This window comes from Rhamphochromis longiceps, linkage group LG7 (genome assembly GCF_057381845.1).
Source record: "Rhamphochromis longiceps isolate RC_006_pf linkage group LG7, R_longiceps_female_GT1.1, whole genome shotgun sequence".
Taxonomy (NCBI): Eukaryota; Metazoa; Chordata; class Actinopteri; order Cichliformes; family Cichlidae; genus Rhamphochromis; species Rhamphochromis longiceps.
This window is the reverse complement of record NC_140563.1, coordinates 23,192,259-23,219,105: the sequence shown is the minus strand read 5'-3', so window position 1 is coordinate 23,219,105 and position 26,847 is coordinate 23,192,259. Positions and strand designations below refer to the sequence as shown.

Genomic DNA, 26,847 nt, shown 5'->3' with positions numbered 1-26,847 from the left:
GCTCGGTTGTATGCAGGCAGTCAGAGAGCCGGGGCAACACAAGCACACGCCCGCCATCATGTTTACAGGGATGCGGACAGAGAACCGCGGAGAAAAGGGGGTCCTGGATGCAGCGACTCTGAGGCAACAGAGGAGGCTGAAACAGGCGATCCAGTTCCTCCATAAGGACTCCGCTGATCTGCTTCCTTTGGATGGACTGAAGAAACTCGGGACTTCTAAGCAGGGGGTGAGCCTCATATCTAAGGCCATTATTATATAGACATTATATAGGTGATGGGGAGGAGGACCATTGCCTCTCTCTTTCTGTGTGTGTGTGTGTGTGTGTGTGTGTGTGTGTGTGTGTGTGTGTGTGTGTGTGTGTGTGTGTGTGTGTGTGTGTGTGTGTGTGTGAGTGAGTGAGAGAAATTTATCAATGATTTATACTCTAAAGTGAAAACCTGAATCTATATTGTTATCAGTCTATCCATTTTCCTAACCACTTCTAGCAGGGTGGCTGGAGCACATCTCAGCTGCCACCTGGTGAGAGGCAAGGTATACTCTGGAGAGACTGCCAGTCCATCACAGGGCTAAAGAGACAGACAGCTATTTAATTTGCTTCCACATTCACACCAAGGGCCAATTTAGAATCACCAATGAGCCAAACATGGATGACTCTGGATTCTGTGAAGAAACCATAACACAAAAATATGTCAAAGTTAGGCGACAGAATACTTTCTAAATTGTATACATGAGCTTAAAGATGGTCTTTATATTATAGCATTTTTAGCTCAGACTGTAGATCTGATTTTAGGCTTCGACAATACTGAGGATATATATTCAGTAGGCGTGTTTGTGTTGTTTGTAATCTCTGTTGTAGCAACCACACAATATTCTCCAGAAGCGCCTACTGGAGGCAAAGCTGTGCAGAGGCAGGATAAACATGTGTGGAGTAACACCAAGCAATGGAGAGGTTCGTCTGAGCCACAGCCATGTAAATTCACAGGAGGATGAGGAGGATGACTTCATCCTCGTGCCCTGCAAGGTGGGTGGAAGTTGGGCTACTTAAAAATTCTTTTCAAGCACAAAATATCCGTGACTTGTTTGTCAAAAGGATTTTTTTCTTTCTTATTTCTCCTATCTTACATGCACCTCCCCTGTGTATACAGTGTTTAGGACAGGAAGTGAATTTGCTGATTGATACAGGTTGCAAGTTGAATCTGATGTCTTCTGTGACTGCGGAGAGATTTGGGTGAGATGTCTTCACTAATTTTTCATTTTCCTGACACCAGTTCATTTTTCAGTGTCTCCTAAGTATGTACTGCAAACATCTGCAGCATGTGAGGTGAGAACTGTTGAATTATTTTGTTTCCCTTTCAGTTTAAAAGAACTGGTCGAAGAGATCAAAATGGAGACCGATGGCTTCCCATTTCAGCGCAGGCTCTGCATCGATGGTCACATCAAGGAGCTCGGCCTGACCGTCGGACAAATCAGGATAACTTGCTCATTTGCCATAGTGGGTAAGGAACACAACAATCGTTGCCTGAATGAAAATTATAAGAACACTTTTATATGAAGCGGTGTCATCATATTACTGTTCATCTATTACATCTATTTTCAGAAAGTAACAAACATCTCATGTCCTTGGGCAGCAAGACTTTAAAGACACTCAAGGTAAATCTTCTGCTTTGCAACCACCATCCATCATCACCATCCATCATCACCATCCATCATCACCATCCATCATCACCATCCATCACCACCATACATCACCACCATCCATCCTGGAGGGGAAACAACACAGTGATGTAAACAGATACAAGATAAAAGCTAGATGATTAACTACACTAACTAAAATGGCTCTACTATAACCAACGCGGTTCTGTAATGTTTTGACATTTCTGTTTTTGCAGTGTGTAATCGATACAGAACAGCAGATCATGGTGATTGGGACAACTGTGAGGGAGCAGATTCATTTTGCCAAAAAGCAATTCAGTGAAGGGTAAGATGTTTTTCTCATCTTTTAGCTTTAAAAACATTTTTTTTCTTGTGCAAATTATATTTATACCTTTCAAAATAAGGTATCATGCAGTTTATCAAATTAATATCATGAGGTGCAATCAAACATTCAAAACCTTCACAAAACTCTCATTTTTAAATTAGGGTGTAATCCACTACTTATAGAAAGTTGTGCATTGCTGGGAGTTTTTCACGCATAAAGAACCAGTGCAAAAAAATATCCATACACTGCTTATTTCAAGCACCACATTTTGCTTTCTGGAGTAGTTTTGCATTTTCATTATTGTAGCAGTATATGGAAAACATAATAATGGTGACTTTCATTAATGTTAACCCTTGCTTACCTTTAATTATTAATTAAGTTGGCAAAGCCTAAGTCTAACCAAATCTGCCTCTTCTCCCCCCCACTTTCGTCTCTGCAGCTCCACAGACTTCAGAGACCTGGGTTACTAATCTTCCTACCCACAAATAAACCCACACTGACCAAAAGCAATAGGAACATTTACTCCTACAACCAGATGCCTCATTGGAGAACTTCAGATTTCTACCTTCACACACTTTCAGTTTCTGTTTGCCGGTTTGCTTGCTGCGTTTAGAAGTCCTGATGCTCCACAATGACTTCACTGATCTTAACGTTGGCAGCCTTTAAGGCAGCCGTTCTCACTCTGCAGCTGCTCGCACCTGCAGGTTAACATGTAGCGTTCTTTTAGCCCAGAGTGTGTGAGTCTCGTATTAGCAGTCGCTACAGTAGTACGTGCTGTGCAGGTAGTTAACAGAAGCTGTAATCTCTAAGATTGTGATATAACTGTGATTTTTAGCTCTTTGTAATATCCAGCAAATTAGTATTATGCTGCCAGACATGGTATTCTGCAGCCGTGGAGAACAACTGTTAGTTTGTGTAGATTAGGAGCTCAGCACAATCTACTGAATACAGATTAGACGTTTCTCTACTATATTTGATAATGTTGTAAATGTATTTTCTAGTTGAATCATGTATTTGCATTGAGGTCACTGCCTTTTAATGTTTACAGGATTGTAGTGACACTTGTGATAGGTTTTATCACCCAACGGAGGCAAAAGTGTACCACTGAATAAACAAATGAACGGTGACATTTTAGTGCCTTTGCTCATTTTTTCACATGAGCTGTAGCACCATGAAAATCTTATCAGTGCCATTTTATCTGAGAGCCATTTATGAATGTGTGACCAGCTGAAGGTGACCTAATTCGAGTTGTTAATTAGAGGAAAAATCAAATAGAGTTAGGAGAAGAAAAGTCCTGACACATCTGCAGAGATTAGTGTCATTTTTCACAGCTGCTGTTTTTGTGTAGCTGTACCATAGCAACTGTAGCGTGACCCGGCCTGCCGACTGGGAGGTAAACAGGCCCTCCAGTGGTTATGAAGAGGGCCAGCTCAGGCTCGAACACCATGGAAACCGACATAAACAATGGGTTGAAGTTGTTGTCTGCAGCTGACTGTGATCGACACAAAAAATGTAGGTAATGTAATCTGTGTTTTAAATGTGTTATATTTCAATTGTAGTGACTCATGTTTGTAGCTGCTTTCTTTACTGAAAGAGGTTAATAACTGTGTTTGCTATTTTTGCGGACATAGAAAGAAATGTTTCAAGTTTCTCTCCGTATTTGAGTCAACTTGATGGAAGTAGATTTACTTAAGTCCTCTAACTTTACATTTGATTAGACTACATGCTTTTATTCCACTACATTTATCTGATAGTATGGTGAATTTGTAGATTTGGGGTGATATTACAAAGTACAATAAAATAAGAAACGATATATATAATATTAAAAATATATATATTAAAATGTGAAAAACTACTACCCAGCAAAATATAAAGTTAGTACATACAATATATACAGTATATGTTCAGTATATATAGTCACACATGAAAGTAATTAAATGAGTCCCATCTTCACCTATTGCAACATTAAAGAGACGTACACATTAGTATATCAGTTATTCCAATATGATCCAGTAATATAGACAGTTCTAAAGTTGGCCTCTTTGCATTATGACTAATTGGAATAATTATTAAAAACATAACATTAAAAAAAAAACTGTAATTTATCTATAAATCTGTCTAATTTATCTATACATTTAGAAAAGTGCTGATTATTTTTCATAAAAATTGATGCAGGTGCTCAGTTTAAAATTTGGTAAAGTGTGTTCTAAAACAAAAAAAAATCTAAATAAAGATTAAAAAATGTTCACAAGATATGTAGATATTTTCATTGTTATGTGTTTTGTGCTTTTTGATAATATGTTACATTTGGCCTAAATATAGTTCAAAGATTTTCAGGTGATTCCTCGCCCTTTCTCACTGTCTTTTCACTATTACAGTTTACAAAAAAGGCAAAAAATAAAAGAAAACTGTGTGATTCCTTCCCATTACCACAGTGTTACTATGACATCTGGACAGATGGTGACATGTGAGGCTGCACTGATACCACTGCTCCTGGGAAAGCAGGGATGCAACATCACGTTTGTCCTGGAAAGCTCTGAGAACATGAGAGCTGTTCTGGGGTCAGTGAAACACCTGCTGATCCAGACGTTGCTGAATAAAGCGTCTCACAGGGACTCTCTCTTTAACATCATGAGCTTTTCAAGCAAGGTGAGGGGGATCTGGTAATTTGGGGCTTTTAATAATTTCTTTGTATGCTCATTTCCAGGGTAGAATGGTTGTACAGCATACTATTAACTTAAAACAAGAATCAGGTGCACTAGTTTGAATTTCTTTTGGATTTTTGATCCAGTGAATTCACACACAGGGCTTTTGATCACAGCTGTGCATGAAGTCAGTCAAGTGCAAAATTGAGTAAACTCATATAGTATACTACCTCACCTTTATATGATTTGATTTTTAAATAACTAATCACTCTTATTCTTTCATTTTCTTCATTTTTTTTAATCTCACCCTGAGCTTTTAGTACTTTGAGGACATTTTTTTAAGCTTGAGCAGAACCTCAGATTTACTGAGTCTTTCTTTCCCTTGAAGGTGACCTGCTGGTCCTGCCACATGTGCTCCTGTGCTCCTGACACAGTGTACACGGCTCTGTCCTGGATTCACTCCATCAGCTGCAGCTCAGGCGGAGATCTCTTGTCTGCTCTGAGTATTGCTCTCACCGACCCTGCCTGTCATGCCGTCCACCTTCTTTTCACAGGCTTTCCTGATCAACCAGAGGCCGTGCTGAGAGCTCTTCCTGCACTGGCAGTTGGGAGGCCTGTGAACGTTTTCTACCTGCAAGATATAGGAAATAAACTGGACAGAAACACAAGGGACTATCTGCAGTCTTTCACACAGACCACAAGGGGGAGCTGTTATCTGATTCCATTCGATTTGAATGGCACGCTGGAGAAGGTATAGACTGAGAATTGCTCGGTAGTTCTAAAAAATAGGCCCCACAGTGACTGTGAGTCTGAGTATGTGTGGTTCTATTACTGCTGTCAGGTGATTCCTCTGTACGTTGCTGAGAGCCAACCATCACTGCCAAGCTTCAATCCAGCCAAGTGGTGCTGTCCCTCCACCTCTGTCACAATACCACAGCTGCACCACATATCTTCACCCCTGCTCAGGTCTAGTTGCACAATTTTTAATCTTTTTAAACTTTGAACATTGTTTTAACAACAATTTAACACTATAGGAGCAGTCGGAGTAATCCCAATCTTCCGGTTACCTCCTGTATCCTGTCTGGTCAAACCCTAAGCAGCCCAGAATTCTTCCCAGGATGCAGAGTCCTGGCCAGGAGAGAGCGGGATGGCCTTTATTACATGGGCACTGTCATAAAACAAATACAGGTGACACATGACCATTGAATATTGTTTCTACTACAGCTAATACGGGCTAATTCAGTTATTTACTCCTGCAAAAGCACAATCGTTTTAAAAATGAAACTATACATTTACAGTATTTGCTGACTTTAAGTTTAAGGGTATTCAGCCACACCACTTTTAATGTATTAGCATCCGGATGAGTGCACAGGGGCACATCAGCTGCACTGAGCAGGGCTCTCATTGACTGACTGCTTTAATAAGCACTTTGCCCAAAAATTGTGCCCAGTGTTTTCCCAATTTTCCCATCTGTCCCAGCTGTCACAGCGTCAGTGGTGGAGTAGATCTAGGTAAGGTCGCCAATCTCTCACAAGGCTCTCCTTGTGCCATCCCATTTAAAAAGTGGTGGGAAAGCTCCTGGTCTTCAGAGGAAAAGCAGAATAAATATAGAGCATTTAATCTATTGTGACGCAGCTTCAGTACAATCCAACAAAAACTGATCATAAAAATATAACCTGATGAGCCGAAGTTAAAAAAAAAAAAGTTTTAGTGTCAGAGTCACTGCTCTTATCCAAAAGTCAGACGCTAACGGACTAAAAATCAAATTTTAAAAAAGGGACGAGTAAATATTTGAAGACTGTCTTCCAATTTTAGGGCTGCAGTGGAATTTGGGTGGTTGACTTTGACCATGCAGAAAGCGCAACGTTTGAGATTGCCTCCTCCCAGCGCCAGCTCGTTTGTTCACTTGACATGGTCAATGACAGCAGAGGTTGCACATGCAGGTTGGCTCCTGGCGACGCTGTCCTGTCACCATGGGAACAAGATCTGAGAAGATACGGTCCAGGTCAAGTGGTGGCAGCCACAGAACATAGAGATGGTTATGGAGGTACGGCAGAAGTCGTATATTTTATATTATAACATCATCATATGACATTCAGTGGTGTGGATACAATCAAGGATATTTTTCTTTATAGTCAATAATTCTAATGAGACCGTTTTCAAACGGGAGACTTGTTTCCTAAGATAAATATTCATATGATAAATCACCAATGTCTGTTCATGATCACCATCTGTAATCCACTCAAAGGGCTCACCTTTCCTTCCTGTAGGTAACGGTGTTAGACGCCTCCGGGTGCTGATGTGGAATAGTTGTGTGTATGTGCTTCCTGAAAGTCTGCTTTTGCCCATTTCTGCTTCTCGTCATGCCAGAATAGTACGGGAGCTCCAAGCAGTCACTCACAATCAGTGCTGCAGCTGGCTTTGTGCCCCCCAGCTGTACTGCACCGACTGCTGCCATTCGGCATGTGCCTCTTGCTACTGTTCATCCTGTTTAGTTCCACCCAGCCTTGGAGCTAGCTTTGGAAAATCAGATGAACTTGATAAAACAGAGCAAGTCAAGCAGGTGGACCGCAGAGATGCAGATGTGAGGACGAGTGATCCCGAGTTGCCATCTTCCTCCTCCTCCTCATCTCTTTCCCATGATGAGACTAGAGCATCAACTTCTCCTTCACTGAAGATAAGAAGTAAACAACAGCGTCCTCCCTGGAGATACTGGAGAAGAACTGGACCAGAACCACAGCACAGGCAGCCAGGTGAGAATCAGACACACACTGAGTTAATAAGTTCTGAAGAAGTTCAAAAGAAAACTGGAAACAAAAAGAAACCTTGTGAAAAAATAGATCACAGGTAGATTCCACTGGAGATATCACATAAACAAATGGGTCCTACAGTGTTTAAGGTTAATGACACATTTACTGAGAACACTGGAGTGTTACTGTTAGAAGACAGGAGATATTGAAATTGAAGACATCATGACAAGACATCATGTTTAAAATCCCTTGTTTTGACATCATCTACTTAAGTGAATGAAATTAAACATTTCAAAAGACACTGTACCTGACCTTATGTTACCTGGTTGAATTTTTGTTAGTAAACTCATAAATCAGTGTATTTCCATCTGCTAGTCTGTTCTTATCCAATCTTAAAAACATCCGATCCTCTTCGCCTTTTTTGGGTGTTTTACTGGAGACCCCAGTAAGTGCTGTGTAGAGTGGTCCTGAAATCCTTTCGATGATGTTTTTCATATTTTGACTAAATGTTATTCTCTGTTACCTTTATAGCAGATGCTGCTTGCTACACAGTGTGGGCACACATGAACACATGCATGTTATTTTTGATGTATTGTAAACAAATGCATTTCCAGTCCTTTTACCCTCACGTTTAATGGTCACAAATAAGTGCAAACTTGTCTCACAAAATGCCAATAAAGATGCAACATGCTGTTTTTGATGATAGCAGTATACAGTATGCGTTCTGATATGTGTGCAATATGCATGAGCTCAGATGGAATTTTTTTTTTGTGCAGGGAGTGCTGGTCCCCGGAGGACAACCCAACCTGTGAGTTTCAGCATCCCTGAACCACAAATTAGTGCCTCACCAAATCACAGCTCCCTGTTTCAGTCACTTCCTGGCACCAGAGGAAGAAGAGCAAACATTAGAGACATTTTGTCCACAACCAGCTTCAAACCTCGACCACCAGTGGAACTGCAGTCTCTCTGAGAACAATGCCAATATATTTACATATTGTCTCAGTGTAAACTCATGTACAGTGCATGTTGAAGAGCCAAACAAAAAACTGATTACAAAAATATTTTATTTCAATACAATGATGTGGTCTTAGTGCAGGTAAGAATGTGTTTAAGTGCATTACAGTAAAATAAAATGTAAACTCTTAATGCAAAAATCTATATACAAGAAGCAAGAAACAAAGAGCACGTGCAATGGTCAGTTGTTATTAAAGGGTGACAGGTTTGGTCAGCTGAGGGGTCAGAGGTCAAAGGTGAGGTTGACACTCTCCCCAGCTTTAACACTGACCAGCTGAGTCTGCTGCTGTGACTCTGCCACACTGGCAGTGATGGCATATGTTCCAGGTGAAAGCTCGATATAAAAATCCTCACTGGATCCAGACACGCGGTTCTGAAAGCAGCAAATAAAAAGATTTTAATGCAATGATTATTTTTTACATTTTAGATGAATTAAAGTCAAACTTTTGACAACATGTAAATAGTAAAACTCAGGCCCCCAAACTGAAATGCAAACTTCATCTATACAACTTCAAAGGAGTTTCCTGAATTCTGCTGGTACTGTCTATGCCACTGTAAAATGCTAACTTTCTGAAGCCTCCAACTCAATTTTTTGTTTCCCTTTTCCACTTTTTTGGCCAACAAATTACCTACTGTAAATTGCTTAAATATAAAGCCTTAAATGCTCTGGGTTTGTCAGCCTCTGAGCTTTTCCTATTCCAAATAATCAAAAACACAACGCAGAATTACTTGGTATTTGTCGCATTTCCTGGTTGGTAGCGCAGCTGATGTCTTTGCAGATGCTGGCTGTGTGTGAAACCTGGACATGTGGTTCTTTTCAATGTCACTGGGCTGCGTGCAACAACCAGACTTGTAAAATCTCTGCAACAAAGACAAAATCCATATTTTATTCTCCCAGGTCTGTAGCTGAAGTCCACATAGAGGTGCTTTGGGACATAGTCACTAACTTTGCAATGACTAGTGGTTTGTGCCATGAACTCAGCGATTTTTGCAAAGGCATCATCAAGCTCTGTGGGATTTCTCTGGAAAAGCAAGAGATGAAAAGAGACAAGCTGATAAAAAAAAACAAAAACAAACTTTGAACAAAGAATTAAAAGTATTTATATTTAGATTACATTATAAGGTTATATTATTATAAATATTAAAGGCGAAAGATAAAAGCACCTCGTCAGCTATATCTGTGTCTTCATCTGCCATAGTGGGGTTTTGGGATGCAGTGCTCGCCCAGTCCACACTCCGCCTGGAGGCTCGCTGCAGCACCTCCAAGCCCAGACTGGCAGAGCGCTGCAGGGAGGACTCCAGCCAGGCTTGGCTGTCCATGGACAGGTGGAGGGAAAAACTCAGGTGCCCTTCACCCAAGGAACGGGCACAAAGAACGCTTTAAGATCGCTTTACAGGACACAAATATTGAAAAGACAAGAATTTAATTGTAAATATACCAATATAATACAACAAAAGAATTTATCACTTACTGGGATTTTTTAAAACTAAGATGTCAAACTGCTCTGTGGATCCAGCATATCTAATAGGCATCTGATTTTTCTAATCTGATATTGAGAAAACCCTTTTTCAGCTGCTTCGTAAGAAACACAATATGTCAGAAAACAAGTTAACAGAGCTACATCAGTACAAAAATAAGACTGTGTTAACAAATCTTGGCCAGTTAACAAAGATCAATGTTTTTTTTTCCCCTCCGACAAGGTTTGAACCAACTATAATCACCTTAAATGCAGTGTGGGAAACAAGAACATATGGGACGGATATCCTAGAAACAGCGCATGCGTGCAAATTAAATCAGCTGGGCTGTCACTTCTTTCTGAAGCTACTTACTTTGAACTGTTAAACACAGACCCGTTTCCCTCGATGGAAGCTCAGGAACACTGAGACGTGAAACACTTCGAAGTGCACGCCTCACATTCTAGAGCATCACGTTGTCACATGTAGAGCACATTCTGCTTATTCCAGGAACCGTCAACAAACCTCGTGTCAGGAGACTTCGTCTACCTGCTCTGCACGTTTAACATGTACGCAGGTTACTGGATGCAAAGTTAGAGAAAACTGTGCTCCGCACACTTACACTCTGGCTTTGACGTTTCCCTCGTTTCAGTCGCATTCACGTCACGCTTTTAGCTGCTTTCAAATGACACGGCAGGAAATCCTACATATTAAAGCCCGCCCCTTAGTGGTGGAGGAAGTATTCAAATCATGAACCAGGGTGAAATTTATGCGTTTACCTTACCTTGTTATCTTTTCTGTGCGGTTTTGTGGAAAACAAATAATGAATATTTTGATTGTGGATTAGTCTGCATTTCTGTTTCTATCAATCAGCTAGTTAATTCATATAACCTCAAATAAAAATAATAAAAAGGAAACGCAAATAAAAGTGCAGGACTGTCCCTAACTATCCTTAATCTGCAGTGAAAGTCATAATTGAACTTCTTAAATTCATGTTGCCATGTCTAGCACACTGCCAGTGTTTCCAAGGAAAGCTCTTAAAATGGACAACTTTCATGACAAACAATTACTGAATTGTTTCAGCTTTGCTTGCACACAGATACAATTGAGAAAACTTTAATATTTACTGATATTAAAGTTTTATTTTTGACTGTTTTATTCTATACATGACTTGTTAGATACACCATTTCGGGCCTCCAGTCTACAAAACAAGCTGTTAAGTTATATCTGGTAGTTTGTGTTGGGTATCACCACGTCCCAATAAACAAAATTCTTTTAAAGGTAGCAGTTTAAAAGCAGCTGATTAAGCACTATATAAACAAGTTCCTCAGAAATTTGAATATACATATATTTTGCCTCTAATTAGAATGACGTGACAAAAAACATCAGAATTAACTTTCTGACCATTTCTTTAATTGTTCAATGTAGTGCTGACTTTCTGAAGCACATACGGCAACATTTGTATTTTTTTGGTGAGTTTATATTATTACCAAAAGCATAGCAATACCGTTTCATTGTAAGTCATTAGAAACGACTGACTTTTGCTATATTAAAAGAACCAAACAGGAAGTCTGTGCATTTTTGAATATTGTTCAGTCTGTAACTTGGACACTTGTCAAAAAGATTTTACAAGGACAAGACCAACAGTGCTGAGGATCCAGGTGATTTCCTCACATGAAAAAGTTTCCACTGCTCCTCACACCTTTCAATCAAAATTAACAGCATCTCTTCAGTTTCCATGCTAATCAAATTGCAACTTAGGAGTGGGGCGAAAAAAATTACACACACACCAGTTTCCATTTATACAGTTTATTTCTGCAAAAACACACAGACAGGATCGTTATGCCATCAGCACGCAGGCTCCTCCCGCTGCCTTGATCTTCTCCTCGGCCTGTCGGCTGAAGAACTTGGCCTTGACGATCACAGGCTGCTTGGGCAGCTTGCCTTTGCCCAGGACTTTGTAATAACCCTGCAAAGTAAAGCACAGGTGGAGATCATTATTTTATCTGACAATACACTGTAATATTATCTAATAAGACTAACAGCTAAAACTACGACATGTAAGCCAACCTAAGATGAACTGATAACCACCACAAACAAAACCACACTAGTTAAGTAAAAAAAGTCTGTCGACCCAACAAAACAAACGTTAGACATTGGCTTGGCGAGGAAAAAGGATGCTGGTTCAACTCTAGCCAGAGACACAAATCCCCTTTGGGGTTGCATCAGGCAGAGCTATGCCCAGTATAACTTTCTGTAAGAAGGGAGTGTGCTAACGTGAGCACAATAAGCAAAATGCAGCCAAACAAACAAACAAAAGTCAAGTTTTAATAGACAAGAGTAACTTTTCTATTAAAATGAAATTATGTTTACAAAAAGAAATAATTTTCAATGACTGAAAACAGGAAAATTATCTGGTACAAATCCAGAATTTATAGCTCTTTAAAAATGTAAATGTCTGAGTATAATGTTGTGTAAAATGGAGGGAAAAAAAGTCCTGAAAGCAGAAAAATTAAGGAAAACCAAGAAGTCTTAAATCTGTTTTATTAGCACCACGTACACTTTTGCACCAAATTCATCAGAAACCCATCCAAAACATTTAACTTTCCACTATGAGTGTTTCAACTGTTTAAAGGACACCTGTTCTTTAAAAAAAGAAAACGGTTTCTGATGTCTGATTCCAGCTGCTCAACAACAATCCAATTTCCTAAGGTGATACTCAATGCCGACAAGTCGACATGCCACCACCTACTCCAAGCTACAGTAGAGGAACAAGAACTCCCGTAAAGATTTGAAAGGTCCAATTATTATGACAAGAGAACATTTTTAATAATAGCAAGATTTAGCAATACTTACAGCGCGCACAGCATCGATGATGGGGGCAGGTCCATCGGGCTTCTTGCTGTAGTTGATCCTGGTCTGCTCGCTCACCAGTGTCCACAGCTTGTCCAGGTTGATGGTAGGGCAGTGGGAGGTATTCCTCTTCAGGTGGTAATGTCTCATGCCCACCTTACCAAAGTATCCTGGATGGCTGAGGACAAACACGAGGAAAGAAAATGAAATCGAATGTTTTCAAACTAGAGAAACAAACACTAATATTTTAAATATTAACGTTTAATTGAAGTTCACTTTTGACATTCAAATTTAGTGGAATAGTATAAACTACTGCCCCAATTCTAATGTGATGGGTGCATCAGCAAGGTGTATTAGAGTGTTTGTAACTGCCCATGTGGATGACTGGACTATAGGGGAGGCCAGTCGGTGAGTAGGACCAGTCTTTAATCTAAGAGGACTCAAGCACACCAAGACAATGAAGTCTGTCAAGATGAGACTCTAGTCTCTATAGAAACATTAGATAAATGCATTTCTCTTCCTACAGCCTTTTTTTTACAAGCAGGTAAAAACTAATCAGCACATCTCTTAACTGGACAGCAGAACTAACCCAGCATAAATGTGTTCCATAGATGAGCACAGTCCCCAAATTGGGAGAAGGTTCAATAAATTCTTTGTGTCCATAATACACAGTATCAGTGCACTGCTCTCCAGATCTTTCAATAATATATTGCATGGCAGTTTTCACCAAGTAGACTTGGGTTGAGTAAATAAGCTCCGTAGTGGGGATGGTCTACCATGTTTCTGATTTACTGGATGAAATTTTTACTCTTTCTTTGAAAATGCAGCTGTTTAGGTATTAACCTACAGAAAGACTGACCAAGCTGCTGTGGTGGCATCTCAATCAGCTACCTCAACTCTCTTCTGCCTGTGTGAGGTACACTCCAATTCCACTGCCCTACAGTGACAGTAGTCCTTGTTCTGCTGTAGCTCACCAAGGCTGCGGAGCAGAACAGGGACTATTGTCAGCAGCCACAACTCAGCTGATATAACTCGAGTCTGACTACAGGTTGAGGGACTTGCTGAATTTGCCGCCGATTAATTTTGTTATATATTACAGCAAGCTCTATAGTACACAATAATATATTGTTAAAATAAACTATTACTGTAAAGCCTCATCTAGGAAACACTACAGCTATATAGAATAGGGTGATACATCGAATATACTTGATGTATCACGTGTTTTCCACGAACGATGGTTAAAATGGTTTTAACATAAACATCAAGTGGAAATTGCCGCAATATAAAGCTGTCTGGGGGCAGGGGGGCAGGGATAGCTCAGTAGGTAAAGTGGTCGCCCCATGATCGGAAGGTCGGCGGTTCGAATCCACTTAACGGCTACCCTGAGGTACCCCTGAGCAAGGTACCGTCCCTACACACTGCTCCCTGGGCGCCTGCTTAGTGGGCTGCCCACTGCTTCACTGAGTGAATGGGTCAAATGCAGAGAAAAACAAGTAATTTCCCCATGGGGATCAATAAAGTATCCATTATTATCATTATTATTATTATTATTATTGTCTGCATGCAATTCACTGTCAGTTTTTTTTTCTCCTACACGCTGCAAATGCATCATTAATCCCCCCTCCCAACCGGAAATTTTTTTTACCTGTGCTGAGCATGCGTGTTTACTACCTGATAAGGAAAAATATGGCGACAGCCGGAGTTACAGAGGAGCGAGCGAGTGAGACTGTTGTTTGGATTTCACAAGGAGGAGACAAAATACGGTAATTTGCAAGACATGCCATAAACCTACTGGCACAAAAAGTATCACGAATTTATTCCATCAGCTGAAAAGTCATCCACTGCAAAATGAAGCCTGTTTTAAACCCTGCATGTCAGCGTCTCCCACACAGCAAAGGAAACGTTAAATAAACCAGCTGTGATACCTGCGACGGTTGTAGGTTAGTTGTTTTTATAGCCACTATCTAAACGTTCATTCCTGTAATTTAAGGGCATCACATTTTTTGGTTCACAATTTTTATGTTATAAGAACAAAAGAGCATCTTTCTAATCTCAATTGTTTTAATTTGTCTCGTGAATTCTTGCCGATGTCCTTTTTTGTTGCTATGATCTTTTGTTTGTTAAACATCTAGTGTTGACCACAGAAAGACTTACTGTGACAGTATTGCCATTTGTCAAAAACCTCTGTGTGCAACAAATGGAACCCCCCCCCCCCCCCCAAACATTTCAATTCATTCATATATTATTGTCAAAAATATAAAACAGTTAATTTGAAAGAGTATAGCAGTGCAATTTTAAGCTCTATATGGCTGAAAATAGTTTTTTTTTGTGATACAGCCAAAAATGTGACATTAGATTTTCCTCATATTACTCAGCCCTACTGCTTTAGCCACAAAACCTGGCTTTATCTCTAAAGGAATCCAACACAACAACCGAAATCATATCAGGCAACACTTAGGGACATCATAATCTAACTTAAATATCTGAGGTAAAAGCATACTTCTGTGTATTTTTAGACATATTACCTTACAAAGACTTTTATGGCCAAATACAGGGAAGCCAGGTTTACTTGAGTTCTACTTTACAGTAGTCACACTGTACTCAAATTTCACTAATATCATTATGAGTGACTTACTATTTGTCGAAATTGATTCTGTGATGATGCATGCCACCAGCATTACCACGACCTCCAGGATGCTTCCTGTGCTTGCCTGTGGAGAGAGTCGGTAAACGTTTACTCCATCTCCATATCGTCCGGGGATGAAAAACAATCAATTAAAACTTGTGTCAAAAAGAGTATACTCACCAACGCGACCATGTCCGTGGCTGACATGTCCTCGGAGTTTCCTGGTCTTCGACTTCTTGGTAGGCTGTGAGCAAAGATTTTGCAGTTATTGTTAAAAAAAGGATGAGGTTTATTTGAAACATTAGCTCCCGTCTAGCAAAGCAACAGACTTAACAGTCCGGCAGGTCGACTGTGATGTTAGTCTGCTAAGAATCTGTAATAAAATGAGCATACATAGCATGTTTTCCCCACAGAAAAGCTAAAGTAAACCGCTGAGTTTGTCCCCGAGTACTTGCATGCTGCTTAGCAGGTAGGAGGCTAATGCTAGCTCAACCATCTTTATCGGAAGGTTTAACGCTTTATGCCAATGGTTGTTTCAGGGTTACACCACCACCTTGCACATTTAACTCTCACTACCGTTGTCAAAAAAATTACAAATGTTTGTTTTCTGCGTGTGGGTAAAACTAGGTTCCCTGCTAGAGCCGAGGCCCAGGAGAAGCGACATATCACACAGTGAACCCATCAAAGTCCTCACAAAAATGAGTAAATAACGGTAATAACACCCAGCATTTATTCCTACAACATGAGTGTATTATAAGACACCATCTAAAGTGGATTATTTTATACAGGTTAGTAAGGATGGAAGTAGATTTAACCCAGTTTGGATGCACAGGGATAAAACGTAGAACCTACCATCTTGGAGGCTAGTTGAAAGAGGAACGGGATTCGGAACGAACGCGATTTTGTGCGAGATTTGCCCCCAACAATACAAAGTGCAATAATTCCATAGCGACATCTGGTGATTGAGGATCGAAACGACACAAGAGTCAACTGAAAATTCGCTTTCTTTTTTTAAGTCCAAGAAGACAATTGTGAATTTAACAAAAAAAGTGATACGATTAAAGTCTGACATTGATAGAATTAAACGGGTTCTACTTGTATTTTAGCAATTAAATTCTCATGTTACATCAAACAAATATATATTTGAAAACCCAAGCTAATGATAATAACTAATCACTATGCAAAAATAATACATGAATATCCTTCTGAGATCCAGAAGAAAAAACTATTTAGATATTTTCTTTAGATAATTTAAGTACAGTGACTGATAAACAAAAGTTGACTAATGTTTTGTTTGTTTACAGAATGATGTGATGTAATATAACAACATTGTTTCTGTTTCTGGTACAATGCCTTTTTATTTCATGAAAATTACAATTAGATGAATGGAAATCTAACATTTACAGAAATCATCCATTTCTACAATTTTGTGCAGCCATGGATGCCGCCACGTGCCACGGACCTCACGCCGCCATCACGCCGCCACCTGTCACGACCTCTGCATGAACCTGAACCCAAGTCAATTCAATTCAATTCAATTCAATTCAATTCAATTCAATTCAATTCAATGTTATTTATATAGCACCAAATCACAACAAAAGTCACCTCAAGGCACTTCATAGGTACAGAGAAAAACCCAACAATCATATGACCCCTATGAGCAAGCACTTCACTGGGTCCCTGTCTGTTCATCACACTCGGGAAATCTAAGCCTGCTGGCTTCATGGACAGATAAAGTTGGGAGTAAACTGCGTAGAAGTGAAAATGGCTGCTATGCCTTCTAATGATTCTGCAGGCAGCATGTATAATGTAAACAGAATTAAGGAATCCTGTGGAACTCCATGACAACTGTGTGAAGAGGACTCTCCATTTACATGAACAAATTGGAGTCTATTAGTTAGATATGATTCAAACCACTGCAGCACAGTACCTGTAATGCCTACAGTATGCTCTGATTGCTCTAATAGAATATTTTGGTCAACAGTATCGAACGCTGCACTGAGGTCTAGCCGGATAACCACAGAGATGAGTCCACTGTCAGATGCCATAAAAAGATTATTTGTAACCTTCACTAAAGCTGTTTCTGTGCTGTGATGAGCTCTGAAACCTGACTGAAACTCTTCAAATAAGCCATTCATCTGCATTTGATCTGTTAGCTGTTTGACAACTACTCTTTCAAGGATTTTTGAGATGAAAGTAAGGTTGGACATTGGCCTATAATTAGCTAAGACTGCTGAGTCAAGAGATGGCTTTTTAAGTAATGGTTTAACTGCTGCTAGCTTGAAGGCCTGTGCTACATAGGCATATAGGTTGATTATATTTAAGATTAAAGCATTAATAAATGGCAGAACTTCTTTGAGCAGTTTTGTAGGAATGAGGTCTAAAAGACACGTTGGTGGTTTGGAGGAAGTAATTACTGAAATTGACACAGAAGGATCTATTGGAGAAACAAACTCTAAATAAATATAAATGGCAAGTCGACATGCCACCACCTACTCCAAGCTACAGTAAAGTAGAGCAACAAGAACTCCCATAAAGATGTGATCTAGTCCTTTTAACTGAATGAAAGGTCCAATTATTATGACAAAAACTGCTAATTAGAGACGTTTTAATGAGAGAACATTTTTGATAATGGCAACACTTACAGCACGCACAACATTGATGGGGGCGGGTCCATCGAGCTTCTTGCTGTAGTTGATCCTGGTCTGCTTGCTCACCAGTGTCCACAGCTTGTCCAGGTTGATGGTAGGGCAGTGGGAGGTATTCCTCTTCAGGTGGTAATGTCTCATGGCCACCTTACCAAAGTATCCTGGATGGCTGAGGACAAACACGAGGAAAGAAAATGAAATCGAATGTTTTCAAACTAGAGAAACAAACACTAATATTTTAAATATTAACGTTTAATTGAAGTTCACTTTTGACATTCAAATTTAGTGGAATAGTATAAACTACTGCCCCAATTCTAATGTGATGGGTGCATCAGCAAGGTGTATTAGAGTGTTTGTAACTGCCCATGTGGATGACTGGACTATAGGGGAGGCCAGTCGGTGAGTAGGACCAGTCTTTAATCTAAGAGGACTTTTTCATAAGGAAACTTATGAGTTTTCTGATTTTATTGTATATTGCTTGTGATTTAGATTTGTTAGGTGTAGTTCCTTTTACATCTCCCCTCTCTGTGTCTCTCTGTTCCCTAACTCTCACTCTCTGCTCCTCGCTCTCGCCCTTTCTCTCCATCTTCAGTGTTTTTGCACTTGTCTTCGTAGCCTTGTCTCTGTTCCCTCCCTGTGTTCAGTGTATCTAGTCTGTTTCGTCTCAGTATTCGTTTCTCCTGGCCTTTTGTGTTTGGTCCATCTGTTTCCTGTTTTATTTTGGTAGTCTTTGCCCTGTGTGCACTGTGTTCTGTTTTGCTTTCGATGTCCTGTTAGTTTGTAATTAGTTCTAGCTGTGCTCCCACCTGTGGTCCAACCTCTCGTTATCCTGTGTATGTGTTTTAGTCCTCAGTCTCCCTCTGCTCATTGTGGCTTCGTGTGGGTCCTTGTGTTCTGTGTTTCCCTTGTAACTTCCTGGCTGCTAATTGCTAGTTGTCTGTTTCTAGCTTATAGCTCCCAGGTTCTAGTTTCACAGTTTTAAATTTTTGGGTGGAGTTTCGTCTTTCAGGAAATAAAGCTTTTAGTTGATCTCTTTGTTTCTGAGCCCTGTGTTTGGCTCCTACCTCTGCCTGCTATACAGCCGAACCTTGACAGAAATAATTCTGGGTTTTCAGGTCATGTCGCTCACTAAAATGACCATACATGGTTGACAGAGGGCTGAGTGAGATAGTTGCTGAGATGGCAATCAGACATTAGGAAGGAAAATGCTCGGGACGTACCAGTTTTTGAGGAACCTGAGCAGGGCTAAAATAATGAGATCCAACGTCAATTATGGATAAAAAGTGCTTAAGAGGGGTCTCACCTTCAAGAGGGCTTTATTCTTTTCCTCTTATAAGAGATAACTTTGATGGACTGCCTAATCTTGAAGAATCTGTCTCGACTTCTTGAAGTGACTATAACTAGGAACTAGCAAATTTGGATGCTAGGTTATCTGACTCATGCCATAAACATCTCGACAGTTCATTAGGAGCCGCATAGATTCCACACATGGGGCTTGATGTAGTGGTCTCAGACACATGTCCTCCACAGAGGACAAAAGTGAAATGCCAGGTCTTACAAGACTATGATATTATAATAACTATTTCAACATATAATCATCATATATAACAGTACCCTGACACATTATGCAGAGAATATAAACCCTGAGTAAAAACACACACAGGCTTGGATCACGTGCACACAGTTAAAGATGACGTGTAGTCACACATGTCCACGTAGCTTTATTGGGTTTCTGTGGCGACGCAACCGCAAACAGACACAGTTAAAGGTGATTTACATAAAGTCAGTCTGTTATTCAAAGTTTGAGTGAAATGTCCAGCGTGTAACTTGTCATTGGCCAGAATAACAGGTTGCAAAATCAGCCTCTGAAGGAAGGTAAGACACACCTCTGCCATGCCACCAGCTTTTTGCAGCCCTAGAGATCAGCACCACTGAACAAGTAAGGACATTTTTGTCATTAATCCCTAATCTATCTTGTGTATATATATTTAATGTGTTTGAAGTTATACTTTTTGTCTCTATTTCAGAAACAAGGAAATAAAGGTTAATATAAGAGATAAATAATTCTGTAGAAGCGTGTCCCAAAGTTTTGTTCTGCTTTGAAGTATTTCAATTTGATGCCACTTTACTCACACGAAACCATGATAAAGATTTCATTTGGCTTAAAAGGGGAAATATGTATCATGTCAAAGAGTCCATCTCAAATGTATTTTTCTGGCCTTTGTAAAGAGCCTGGCCATCAGATTGAGGAAAATCTTTACTAAATTAAAAAAGTATATAGAAAATGTTTTATTAAAATTATCTTAACTTCCACCAACAGGAACAGTAAAACAAGACAGTGAATCAGTTATTTGCAGTCTGATATATGAATTGATAAAAGACACAAACTCCAATGTTGGTGTTTCAAAATTTAAAAGGTTATTTTTTATAATCCCAGTTCCAGAAACATTTGGTTGTTTTGTAAAATGCAAATAAAACAGAATGCAATAGTTGTAATACCTTGAAAACCCATATTTTGTTCACAACAATCAGATTATAGACAACGCGTTAAATCTTTAAAATGAGAAAGTGCACCAATTTTAGACAAATATTAACTTTTCATTTCATTAATGTAACTTTGTTGAGATGTGTTTCTGCCTTCAAATTCAAAATCATCTTATTATAAATGATAGTTTTTCTCAATTTAATCATTTGATAGCTTTTCTGTGTAAATGAAATATGAGATTTGCGAATTGTGCAAAACTGTAAATAAAAGCAGAATGGAACAGTGTCCAAACGTTTTTAGACTTTGGTTTGTACGTTAAAGAGGAATTCCATCATTTTTACAAAACAAAGCTGTTTTGTAAACAAAATCTTTTTATGTCATTAATAAAGTTTGAAAATAAAGCATAGGGGTTGTTTTGTGGCCAACCACTGATAGAGCTACAGATTTATTAGCAACCACACACACTGTCACATTGTTTTTGGCTTTACAATATACAAATATTTTCATAGCTGATTTACATGCAGAGCTTTTATTTTTACACCCTCAATATATCTTTTACCTACTGGACAAAAAGGCATCACATGATTACTGGGAAACGCATTAAATATTAAATACCTGTTTGCTGTTTCTATTTGTGAGCTGTGCTGAAATATCAGGGGGCTGAGGCTGAATCTTCACTCCACCAATCAAATCATTTGAGTTCCCCTTGACACTGGACACATGGAACATTTCTATTCCTCTTCTGCTCAGCTCACATCCACCTGAGGACACATTCACCTGACTTTCTGAAGCAGACATCTTGTTTTTTCATCACTTGGCTTCAAACTGAGGTAATGTTTGATCATAATTCACCTAATACCTGATTCCTTCTGTACGTTAATGTGATGTAACTTTTTGTTATGCTCATAACGTCTCTTTTTGTGTTGTAAAAGTTACTCTTTGTGCAAATGAGCAGTTATATTAGTGTTACATTGCTGATTCTTAATCTACCTCTTTTATGGTTTTGTACTTTTCCCCCCCCGGTCAAACACTGAGCACACAGAAGATTTTAAACCATCGGCTTCTTCTCTGTTTTCTCTTCTGTTTTTTCACCCCAAGAGGCCCAGTCTCCTGGAGATGGCAGACTTGCCTCGCAGACGCTATGGCAACTTCCCACAAAGGCGAGCCACCATGTTACCATGGGTAGCCAAGTGTAGGGTAAGGCTGGCACTGGAGGCCATGCCATCTGAGACTGGTCCAAATCTGGCAACCACAGCAGAGGAACCAACCCCCCGGGCAGAACATGTGAATATAGATGTAAACAATGTTTTAAAGAAGGAGGGATTCATCACTACAACTAGTAGTAAATGAGAGATGAGTAAATGGGATTTTAGAAAGATGAAAATAATGCAAAGTCTCTTTTTTTTTGAATTTTTAAACAAAATAGGTCAGCATGACTGGATTCTGTGAGGTGGAAAAGGAGCCAAACCAGTCTTATGAGAGAAAAACAAAAGCAACATCTCCGTCATCTGAAAAATGGGAAAGGCCTCCAGACAAAAGTGTTAAAGCTTTATTGAGAAGATTAAGGTAAAAAAGGGGAGTATGCTGCGGTAAAGCCATGTTGATTTTAAAGGATGACAACAGAGCAATGGATGAACCTAAAGTCCTCTTTATCCAAACCAATCTATGCTTTGGTACGTTACAGACTGGGCAGCCAGTTTATAGACACTTTTATTGCCAGATCAGATGGTGACAGATATCCACGGTCCACAGTGTAGTAGAATACATTCATTTGGACTTGAGTGCTATTTATAGTTTCTGTAGCTGCATGATCATAAAGCCCAGCAAAAGTCAGGGTGACATAGGTTTGGGGTCGTTGTCATGCCTGTTCCTAAATTGTTTCTGTTGTGTATTGCCCTTTTTTGGGGAGGCACTGGGGAATGTTGTTGCCTCAAAGTGGTTTTCTTGATCTGCAGCAATGTTTAGGCAGGATTGTTTTTGTTTGTTCTTTCCATGGGTTTAAAATGGAAAATGTTCTTATGAATTTTACACTCTTAATGCTAACCTTTGATAATCACTTTTAAAAGCTTGCCCTATCAATGAACTTCTCCAAAGTCTTGGAAAATGCTGAACTATTTCTTTATCAGTGTTGTTTTTTCCATTTTTGGGTGAATCCGGTTAAGAAATTTAGCCTCACTGAGACTTTATGATGAAAATAATCTTGGTAATGGAATTGAAGACACTGCCATAAGACACCTTCAATTTCACAGGATTCACCCAGAGGCCCAGAGGATTCTGGGTAATTCCTGCATACCTGTAGTGAGCCTGGAGCGTCTGAACTTCCAGTATGTGTCTTTATCATCACTGCAGCCTGTGGTGTCTTTGCAACGTCTGCCTTGCCAAAAACAAGCTGAGCTCTGTGACAATGTGTCATTAAATATTTCTGAACAGGTACAGAGCTGAAGGTCTAAACACTTTCATGTACAACAAAGATAAGTTCTTTTTTTTAACCTCTGTGTCTTGATCTCTGCTAACAGAATGGATTCAGTCAAACTGAGGAAGATATACTGGAGCTAACTGAAGGATCATTCCAGCCTAAACCAGTAGAGCCATGTGATCTCAGTCCAACATCCTGGACTGAACCATATTGTCCTGACAGCTCCCTTTCTGGAGAGCCAGAGCAGGACTCAGGCTTTGACTGTGACTCTAATCCAGATCAGCCTTACATCCTGTTTGATTGTGGATCTGATGATGGGAAAGCTGAATCTGAAGCATTTTATCTGGATCCAGATCCAGAGCAGACTCTGGTTATTGAACTGGATCCAGGAGAAGAAGAAGCAGATCAGGACCAATGCCTGCCCCCGGAGGATGAAGTTGAAAGTACATGTGTGGTTGATATAATCCAAGTGGACGATGGTGAAGATCAAAGAAGTGAAATTAGATGCTTGGGAGAACAGGCCGACTCATCCACCCAGCAGCCTGGAGCTGAGGCTGGGACTGAGGAGAGTGAAGATTTCTGCGCTGTTTGTCTGAACGGAGGAGAGCTGCTCTGCTGTGACCGCTGCCCCAAAGTTTATCACATAGGCTGTCATATACCTCCTCTCAGCAGCTTCCCGCTGTAAGTGCTGTGTGAACATACAAATCTGGATATATGACATATGGGTTTAATGTGTTTTTTCATGGACTGTGGTCCTGTGTATTCCACAGAGGTGACTGGGTGTGTACTCTGTGTAGAAGTGAGCAGGAGCCCGTGGAGGCCTACGACTGTGAGATCATGGACTCCTGCGAGGGAGTCAAGGCACCTTATACACTATCCAACCTGGACCAGAGGGTAAGGCTGGTTTAATTCCTAAATTAAAGCTATAATGCTTATTTTCATTCTGTTGCTGTGAAGATGGCCTTAAATATTGATCCTTTCTTACAGGAGATTGTTTGGTTCAGACAAATCTGGAAACAATTCACTTAGTTTTGGTGAGAGAGCTGTCTGGGGAAGAGTGTGAAGACGCCAGGTCACACACACTTACTGTGAAATTAAAGGACTATTAACTATTAAAGGGCTACTCTCCAACTGAAATTGATCCACCGGTGTGGCAAGAATCCACACAATTTTAAGTTGTGTAGACTCATTTATGACTCTCTCTCTCTATATATACACATTTGTTAAGGTTTAAGCTTTGATTTTATTGCAGTTTTTGAGTCCAGTTTGGGGTCAACATTGATTAACAGACTTACAACAGTAATATTTATTGGTGCAGAAGCTTTCTATTAGACAATTAATGGCCAGAGTGATGATGAAAACAGCTTGGTTTATTGCCCCCTCTGCCCAGACTGCTCCCTCACCAAAATTAAGTGGATTGCATCCAGATTTTTCTGAAGCAAACAATCTCCTGTGCAAAGTGCTTTGAGTGCTTTAATAGAGTAGAAAATTTGCTGTATAAGAACCATTTACCATTTATTGAAAACCATAATTAATAACACTTTATAATATCTGTAATAATTAAAGAAAACAGTATAGTATTAATAAAGTATTCCTGTGTGAAATATATTTGGGCCATAAATGACTAAAATACCGTGTCACGTGAGGGTTATCAATGTTTATTACACAAACCAGATCAGCCTGCGTTTTCACACTCGCCTCTATCCTGTGTAATAAATCCGTGTTGTGCTCCACTGTAAAGAAGCTTGAACTGATTTTGCTCTTTTGTCTGCAGAGATGTGAGAAGTTGACTCTGCTGTTATACTGTCAAATCCTCAGCGCTCCTTTCCATGAACCTGTCAGCCCTCTGGTCAGTCCAACAACAACAAATCACCTCAGCAGTAATGTAACATACATGAGCACCAAACGGTTTAAATATACAGTGCATATTTATATATACAGCAATAACTACAAGACATCGCTGTTAGCGAAATTGTTACAACCTAACTGAGGATGTAAAATGTTCCACCTCTGTGATCTTACATCAAATCTATGCTCTCGTGTGCCAGGCTCGAAACTACTACCAGATCATCAAAAGGCCCATCGACCTGTCAGTGATCCGCAGGAAACTGGACAAGAGCAACACTCTCCACTACTTCACTGCTGAGCAGTTTGTTGATGACGTCTTGTTGATGTTCAAGAACTGCGCTACTTTCAATTACGTAAGGAATATGAGCGGATTTCCCACTTTGACCTAATTTCTGGTATAATTGAGTTATTCCTGCACTGCAGTCTGTGGAGATAAGTTCCACGTGTATCAGCAAGCTGGGCCTCTTTCTTCACATGGGGCCTGCCAGTCAAGGTTGTGTTCATCTGCAAATCAAGTATCAATCAAATCTCTGGATTTACTACTTATATCTACCAGGAATGAAGATGTTTACAGCCAAGGCAGTTATTATAATGTATATTGGAGGAAATCTGTAGTCTTTGATTTTCTTTCTCCTCAGTGCTGAGTACATGGTTATGGCATAGTAGACAATATGCCATGGGAACGTGGATATTTGTGTAAACTGTATGGTAATCAAGTAAGTGCTGAGGTATTTTAAAATAAGTTTAACCAAAATAGAAATCTGATTTTGAATCTGGAAGGATCACCTTGCACCTGCTTGGTCTCAAATATTTATGACTTTATTCTGGTAAGCTAATTCATCATAGGTCACTGTGGGTTGTTTTTTCTCTCCTTGTGCTGTGCAGCCAGACTCAGAGGTGGCTCAGGCTGGTCGAAACCTGGAGATGTTTTTCTTGAGCAAACTGAAGGAGATTATTCCAGACCGGACATTCCCATCAGCCAACCAGGGCACAACAGACAGAGCTCGCCTTCAGTGGCTCCACAGGAAGAACAAGGAAAACTCCAGAAAGAAGAGAAATGTTTTTAGCGGGAAAAAATATTGCCTATAACTTGCAATTTATTAATTTCCTTACACCTCTCAAACATGTTGAAATTTAAGTCTTTAAAAACTGTGACAATAACATTAATAACTTGTGTTTTTTATATTAAAAATACATGTCGTGGAACTGAAAACTTGTCACATTTTTCAGGGATGTTCATGGAATGAAACAGAGACAGATGCTATTTACAGTTTTTAAATGAAATCAGTCAAATCAGATCAGTTGCATGATTTATCATTTTCATATTAAAGTGCTCATATTAAATAATAATATCAGCTTATGTAAAAGTTATCCTGATCGCTTCCTTAAATACTCAGTTTCAGGCTGTTTGTTTTACTATTGGCTCGGTATAATGTTGATAAAAGGGAATATCCTTAATATAATCTCAGGTACACATCTCTGACATCTCTGATTGGCTGACCTCTGTTTATGAGTGGTAGCCAACCAGAAGAACATTAGCTTGATAGAAGAACCAAGCTAAATGGCTTATTTGAGGAGCTGCTCATAGGCCCAGCATTACTCTCGTAAAGACTAAAAATACAAATTGAGTTGTAAATGAGCACAATAGGTCTACTTTAACTCTGTTATTGTTAAATCACTGCTCAACACTGATTTTAGGTGATGCAAGTATACTTTATACAGTAGACAGAAGGCTTTCCACCTTTTCATAAAAACTACTTCATAATGGTGCATTGGCACATGTGGCATACATCCCAGCAATGTGGGTTTGATGACAAATAAATATCATTAAAATGGTTTTGGTTGATTGTTGGTTATTGTGCTTCTGCAGTTATCACAAACTTTCCCCAGCAGGGGGAGCCCGTGTAAGACTTAACACTGGAAGGACATCTGTTTTGAATGTACCCTCAGTGCAAATTATGCTATTGACAGTGAGTCCATTATAGCACAAGAGGCTTTTGTGTCCCACTCCCCATTTATACCATCTTATCTATCAACTTTCATCTTTATCTATCCACTTTCTTTCTTAATACCTACAGTTGCTCTGCCTTCGTCTTATTGTGTGGTTAGACTTCACATAAAAATAAATC

At 39.6% G+C, this 26,847-nt stretch overlaps 5 protein-coding genes and 1 non-coding gene across 8 annotated transcripts; 3 read left to right on the top strand and 3 right to left on the bottom strand.

The window, feature by feature from the left end:
* Nucleotides 1-3,179, top strand: LOC146665320 (nuclear receptor-interacting protein 3-like). Of its 2 annotated transcripts, none has more exons than XR_014912380.1 (7): nucleotides 1-226; nucleotides 857-1,021; nucleotides 1,146-1,228; nucleotides 1,357-1,496; nucleotides 1,598-1,784; nucleotides 1,890-1,978; nucleotides 2,418-2,442. XR_014912380.1 is itself a non-coding variant. In XM_085411126.1 (7 exons), exons 1-7 carry the CDS (start codon nucleotides 11-13, stop codon nucleotides 2,446-2,448), a joined length of 777 nt encoding a protein of 258 aa, XP_085267252.1. In that variant the 5' UTR covers nucleotides 1-10; the 3' UTR covers nucleotides 2,449-3,179. The 2 variants fall into 2 exon arrangements, 1 of the variants encoding a protein (XP_085267252.1); XM_085411126.1 differs by having other exon boundaries at nucleotides 1,598-1,650; nucleotides 2,418-3,179.
* Nucleotides 3,180-3,431: 252 nt separating this feature from the next.
* Nucleotides 3,432-8,363, top strand: lg7h11orf16 (linkage group 7 C11orf16 homolog). 2 transcript variants are annotated; one of them, XM_085412922.1, is made up of 8 exons: nucleotides 3,432-3,494; nucleotides 4,414-4,627; nucleotides 5,012-5,374; nucleotides 5,465-5,589; nucleotides 5,658-5,811; nucleotides 6,439-6,670; nucleotides 6,894-7,376; nucleotides 8,150-8,363. In XM_085412922.1, the coding sequence occupies exons 2-8, from the start codon at nucleotides 4,421-4,423 to the stop codon at nucleotides 8,341-8,343; spliced, it is 1,758 nt and encodes a 585-aa protein (XP_085269048.1). In that variant the 5' UTR covers nucleotides 3,432-3,494; nucleotides 4,414-4,420; the 3' UTR covers nucleotides 8,344-8,363. The 2 variants fall into 2 exon arrangements, with proteins under 2 accessions (XP_085269048.1, XP_085269047.1); XM_085412921.1 differs by having other exon boundaries at nucleotides 3,446-3,490.
* Nucleotides 8,364-8,459: 96 nt separating this feature from the next.
* Nucleotides 8,460-11,499, bottom strand: akip1 (A kinase (PRKA) interacting protein 1). Its single transcript, XM_085412924.1, has 5 exons — nucleotides 10,218-11,499; nucleotides 9,552-9,776; nucleotides 9,335-9,409; nucleotides 9,117-9,248; nucleotides 8,460-8,760 (listed from the first exon to the last, which is right to left on the bottom strand). Exons 2-5 carry the CDS (start codon nucleotides 9,705-9,707, stop codon nucleotides 8,611-8,613), a joined length of 513 nt encoding a protein of 170 aa, XP_085269050.1. The 5' UTR covers nucleotides 9,708-9,776; nucleotides 10,218-11,499; the 3' UTR covers nucleotides 8,460-8,610.
* Nucleotides 11,500-11,635: 136 nt separating this feature from the next.
* On the bottom strand, nucleotides 11,636-18,837 carry rpl27a (ribosomal protein L27a). Its single transcript, XM_085410934.1, has 8 exons — nucleotides 18,776-18,837; nucleotides 17,967-18,138; nucleotides 16,789-16,829; nucleotides 16,174-16,276; nucleotides 15,502-15,565; nucleotides 15,331-15,406; nucleotides 12,699-12,873; nucleotides 11,636-11,811 (listed from the first exon to the last, which is right to left on the bottom strand). Exons 1-8 carry the CDS (start codon nucleotides 18,835-18,837, stop codon nucleotides 11,683-11,685), a joined length of 822 nt encoding a protein of 273 aa, XP_085267060.1. The 3' UTR covers nucleotides 11,636-11,682.
* LOC146665317 (small nucleolar RNA SNORA3/SNORA45 family) lies at nucleotides 13,056-13,186 on the bottom strand. The gene has a single exon (XR_014912879.1). It is a non-coding gene; the product is annotated as a small nucleolar RNA SNORA3/SNORA45 family (small nucleolar RNA).
* A 1,752-nt stretch (nucleotides 18,838-20,589) lies between the features above and the next one.
* Nucleotides 20,590-26,369, top strand: LOC146665315 (uncharacterized). The gene is made up of 9 exons (XM_085411124.1): nucleotides 20,590-21,284; nucleotides 21,553-21,750; nucleotides 21,881-22,020; nucleotides 22,704-22,884; nucleotides 22,971-23,551; nucleotides 23,641-23,764; nucleotides 24,645-24,719; nucleotides 24,919-25,071; nucleotides 25,604-26,369. Exons 2-9 carry the CDS (start codon nucleotides 21,571-21,573, stop codon nucleotides 25,805-25,807), a joined length of 1,638 nt encoding a protein of 545 aa, XP_085267250.1. The 5' UTR covers nucleotides 20,590-21,284; nucleotides 21,553-21,570; the 3' UTR covers nucleotides 25,808-26,369.
* Nucleotides 26,370-26,847: the final 478 nt, after the last annotated feature.

Bases quoted from the DNA above. Each gene is read 5' to 3' on its own strand.
- LOC146665320 (XM_085411126.1), top strand. From the start codon at position 11: ATGCAGGCAGTCAGAGAGCCGGGGCAACACAAGCACACGCCCGCCATC. The intron at 1,229-1,356 runs GTGAGATGTCTT...TTTCCCTTTCAG, and splicing joins GTGACTGCGGAGAGATTTGG to TTTAAAAGAACTGGTCGAAG. The intron at 1,979-2,417 runs GTAAGATGTTTT...TCGTCTCTGCAG, and splicing joins AAAAAGCAATTCAGTGAAGG to CTCCACAGACTTCAGAGACC.
- akip1 (XM_085412924.1), bottom strand. From the start codon at position 9,707: ATGGACAGCCAAGCCTGGCTGGAGTCCTCCCTGCAGCGCTCTGCCAGT. The intron at 9,410-9,551 runs GTGCTTTTATCT...TTGCTTTTCCAG, and splicing joins ACACAGATATAGCTGACGAG to AGAAATCCCACAGAGCTTGA. The intron at 8,761-9,116 runs GTAATTCTGCGT...TGCTGCTTTCAG, and splicing joins GGAAATGCGACAAATACCAA to AACCGCGTGTCTGGATCCAG.
- rpl27a (XM_085410934.1), bottom strand. From the start codon at position 18,837: ATGAGCAGAGGGAGACTGAGGACTAAAACACATACACAGGATAACGAG. The intron at 18,139-18,775 runs GTGGGAGCACAG...GTTTGTCCTCAG, and splicing joins AACGAGAGGTTGGACCACAG to CCATCCAGGATACTTTGGTA. The intron at 15,407-15,501 runs GTGAGTATACTC...CTCTCTCCACAG, and splicing joins CCACGGACATGGTCGCGTTG to GCAAGCACAGGAAGCATCCT.
- LOC146665315 (XM_085411124.1), top strand. From the start codon at position 21,571: ATGGCAGACTTGCCTCGCAGACGCTATGGCAACTTCCCACAAAGGCGA. The intron at 23,765-24,644 runs GTAAGGCTGGTT...TTTTGTCTGCAG, and splicing joins TATCCAACCTGGACCAGAGG to AGATGTGAGAAGTTGACTCT. The intron at 25,072-25,603 runs GTAAGGAATATG...TGTGCTGTGCAG, and splicing joins ACTGCGCTACTTTCAATTAC to CCAGACTCAGAGGTGGCTCA.
- lg7h11orf16 (XM_085412922.1), top strand. From the start codon at position 4,421: ATGACATCTGGACAGATGGTGACATGTGAGGCTGCACTGATACCACTG. The intron at 5,812-6,438 runs GTGACACATGAC...TTCCAATTTTAG, and splicing joins CTGTCATAAAACAAATACAG to GGCTGCAGTGGAATTTGGGT. The intron at 6,671-6,893 runs GTACGGCAGAAG...TCCTTCCTGTAG, and splicing joins ACATAGAGATGGTTATGGAG to GTAACGGTGTTAGACGCCTC.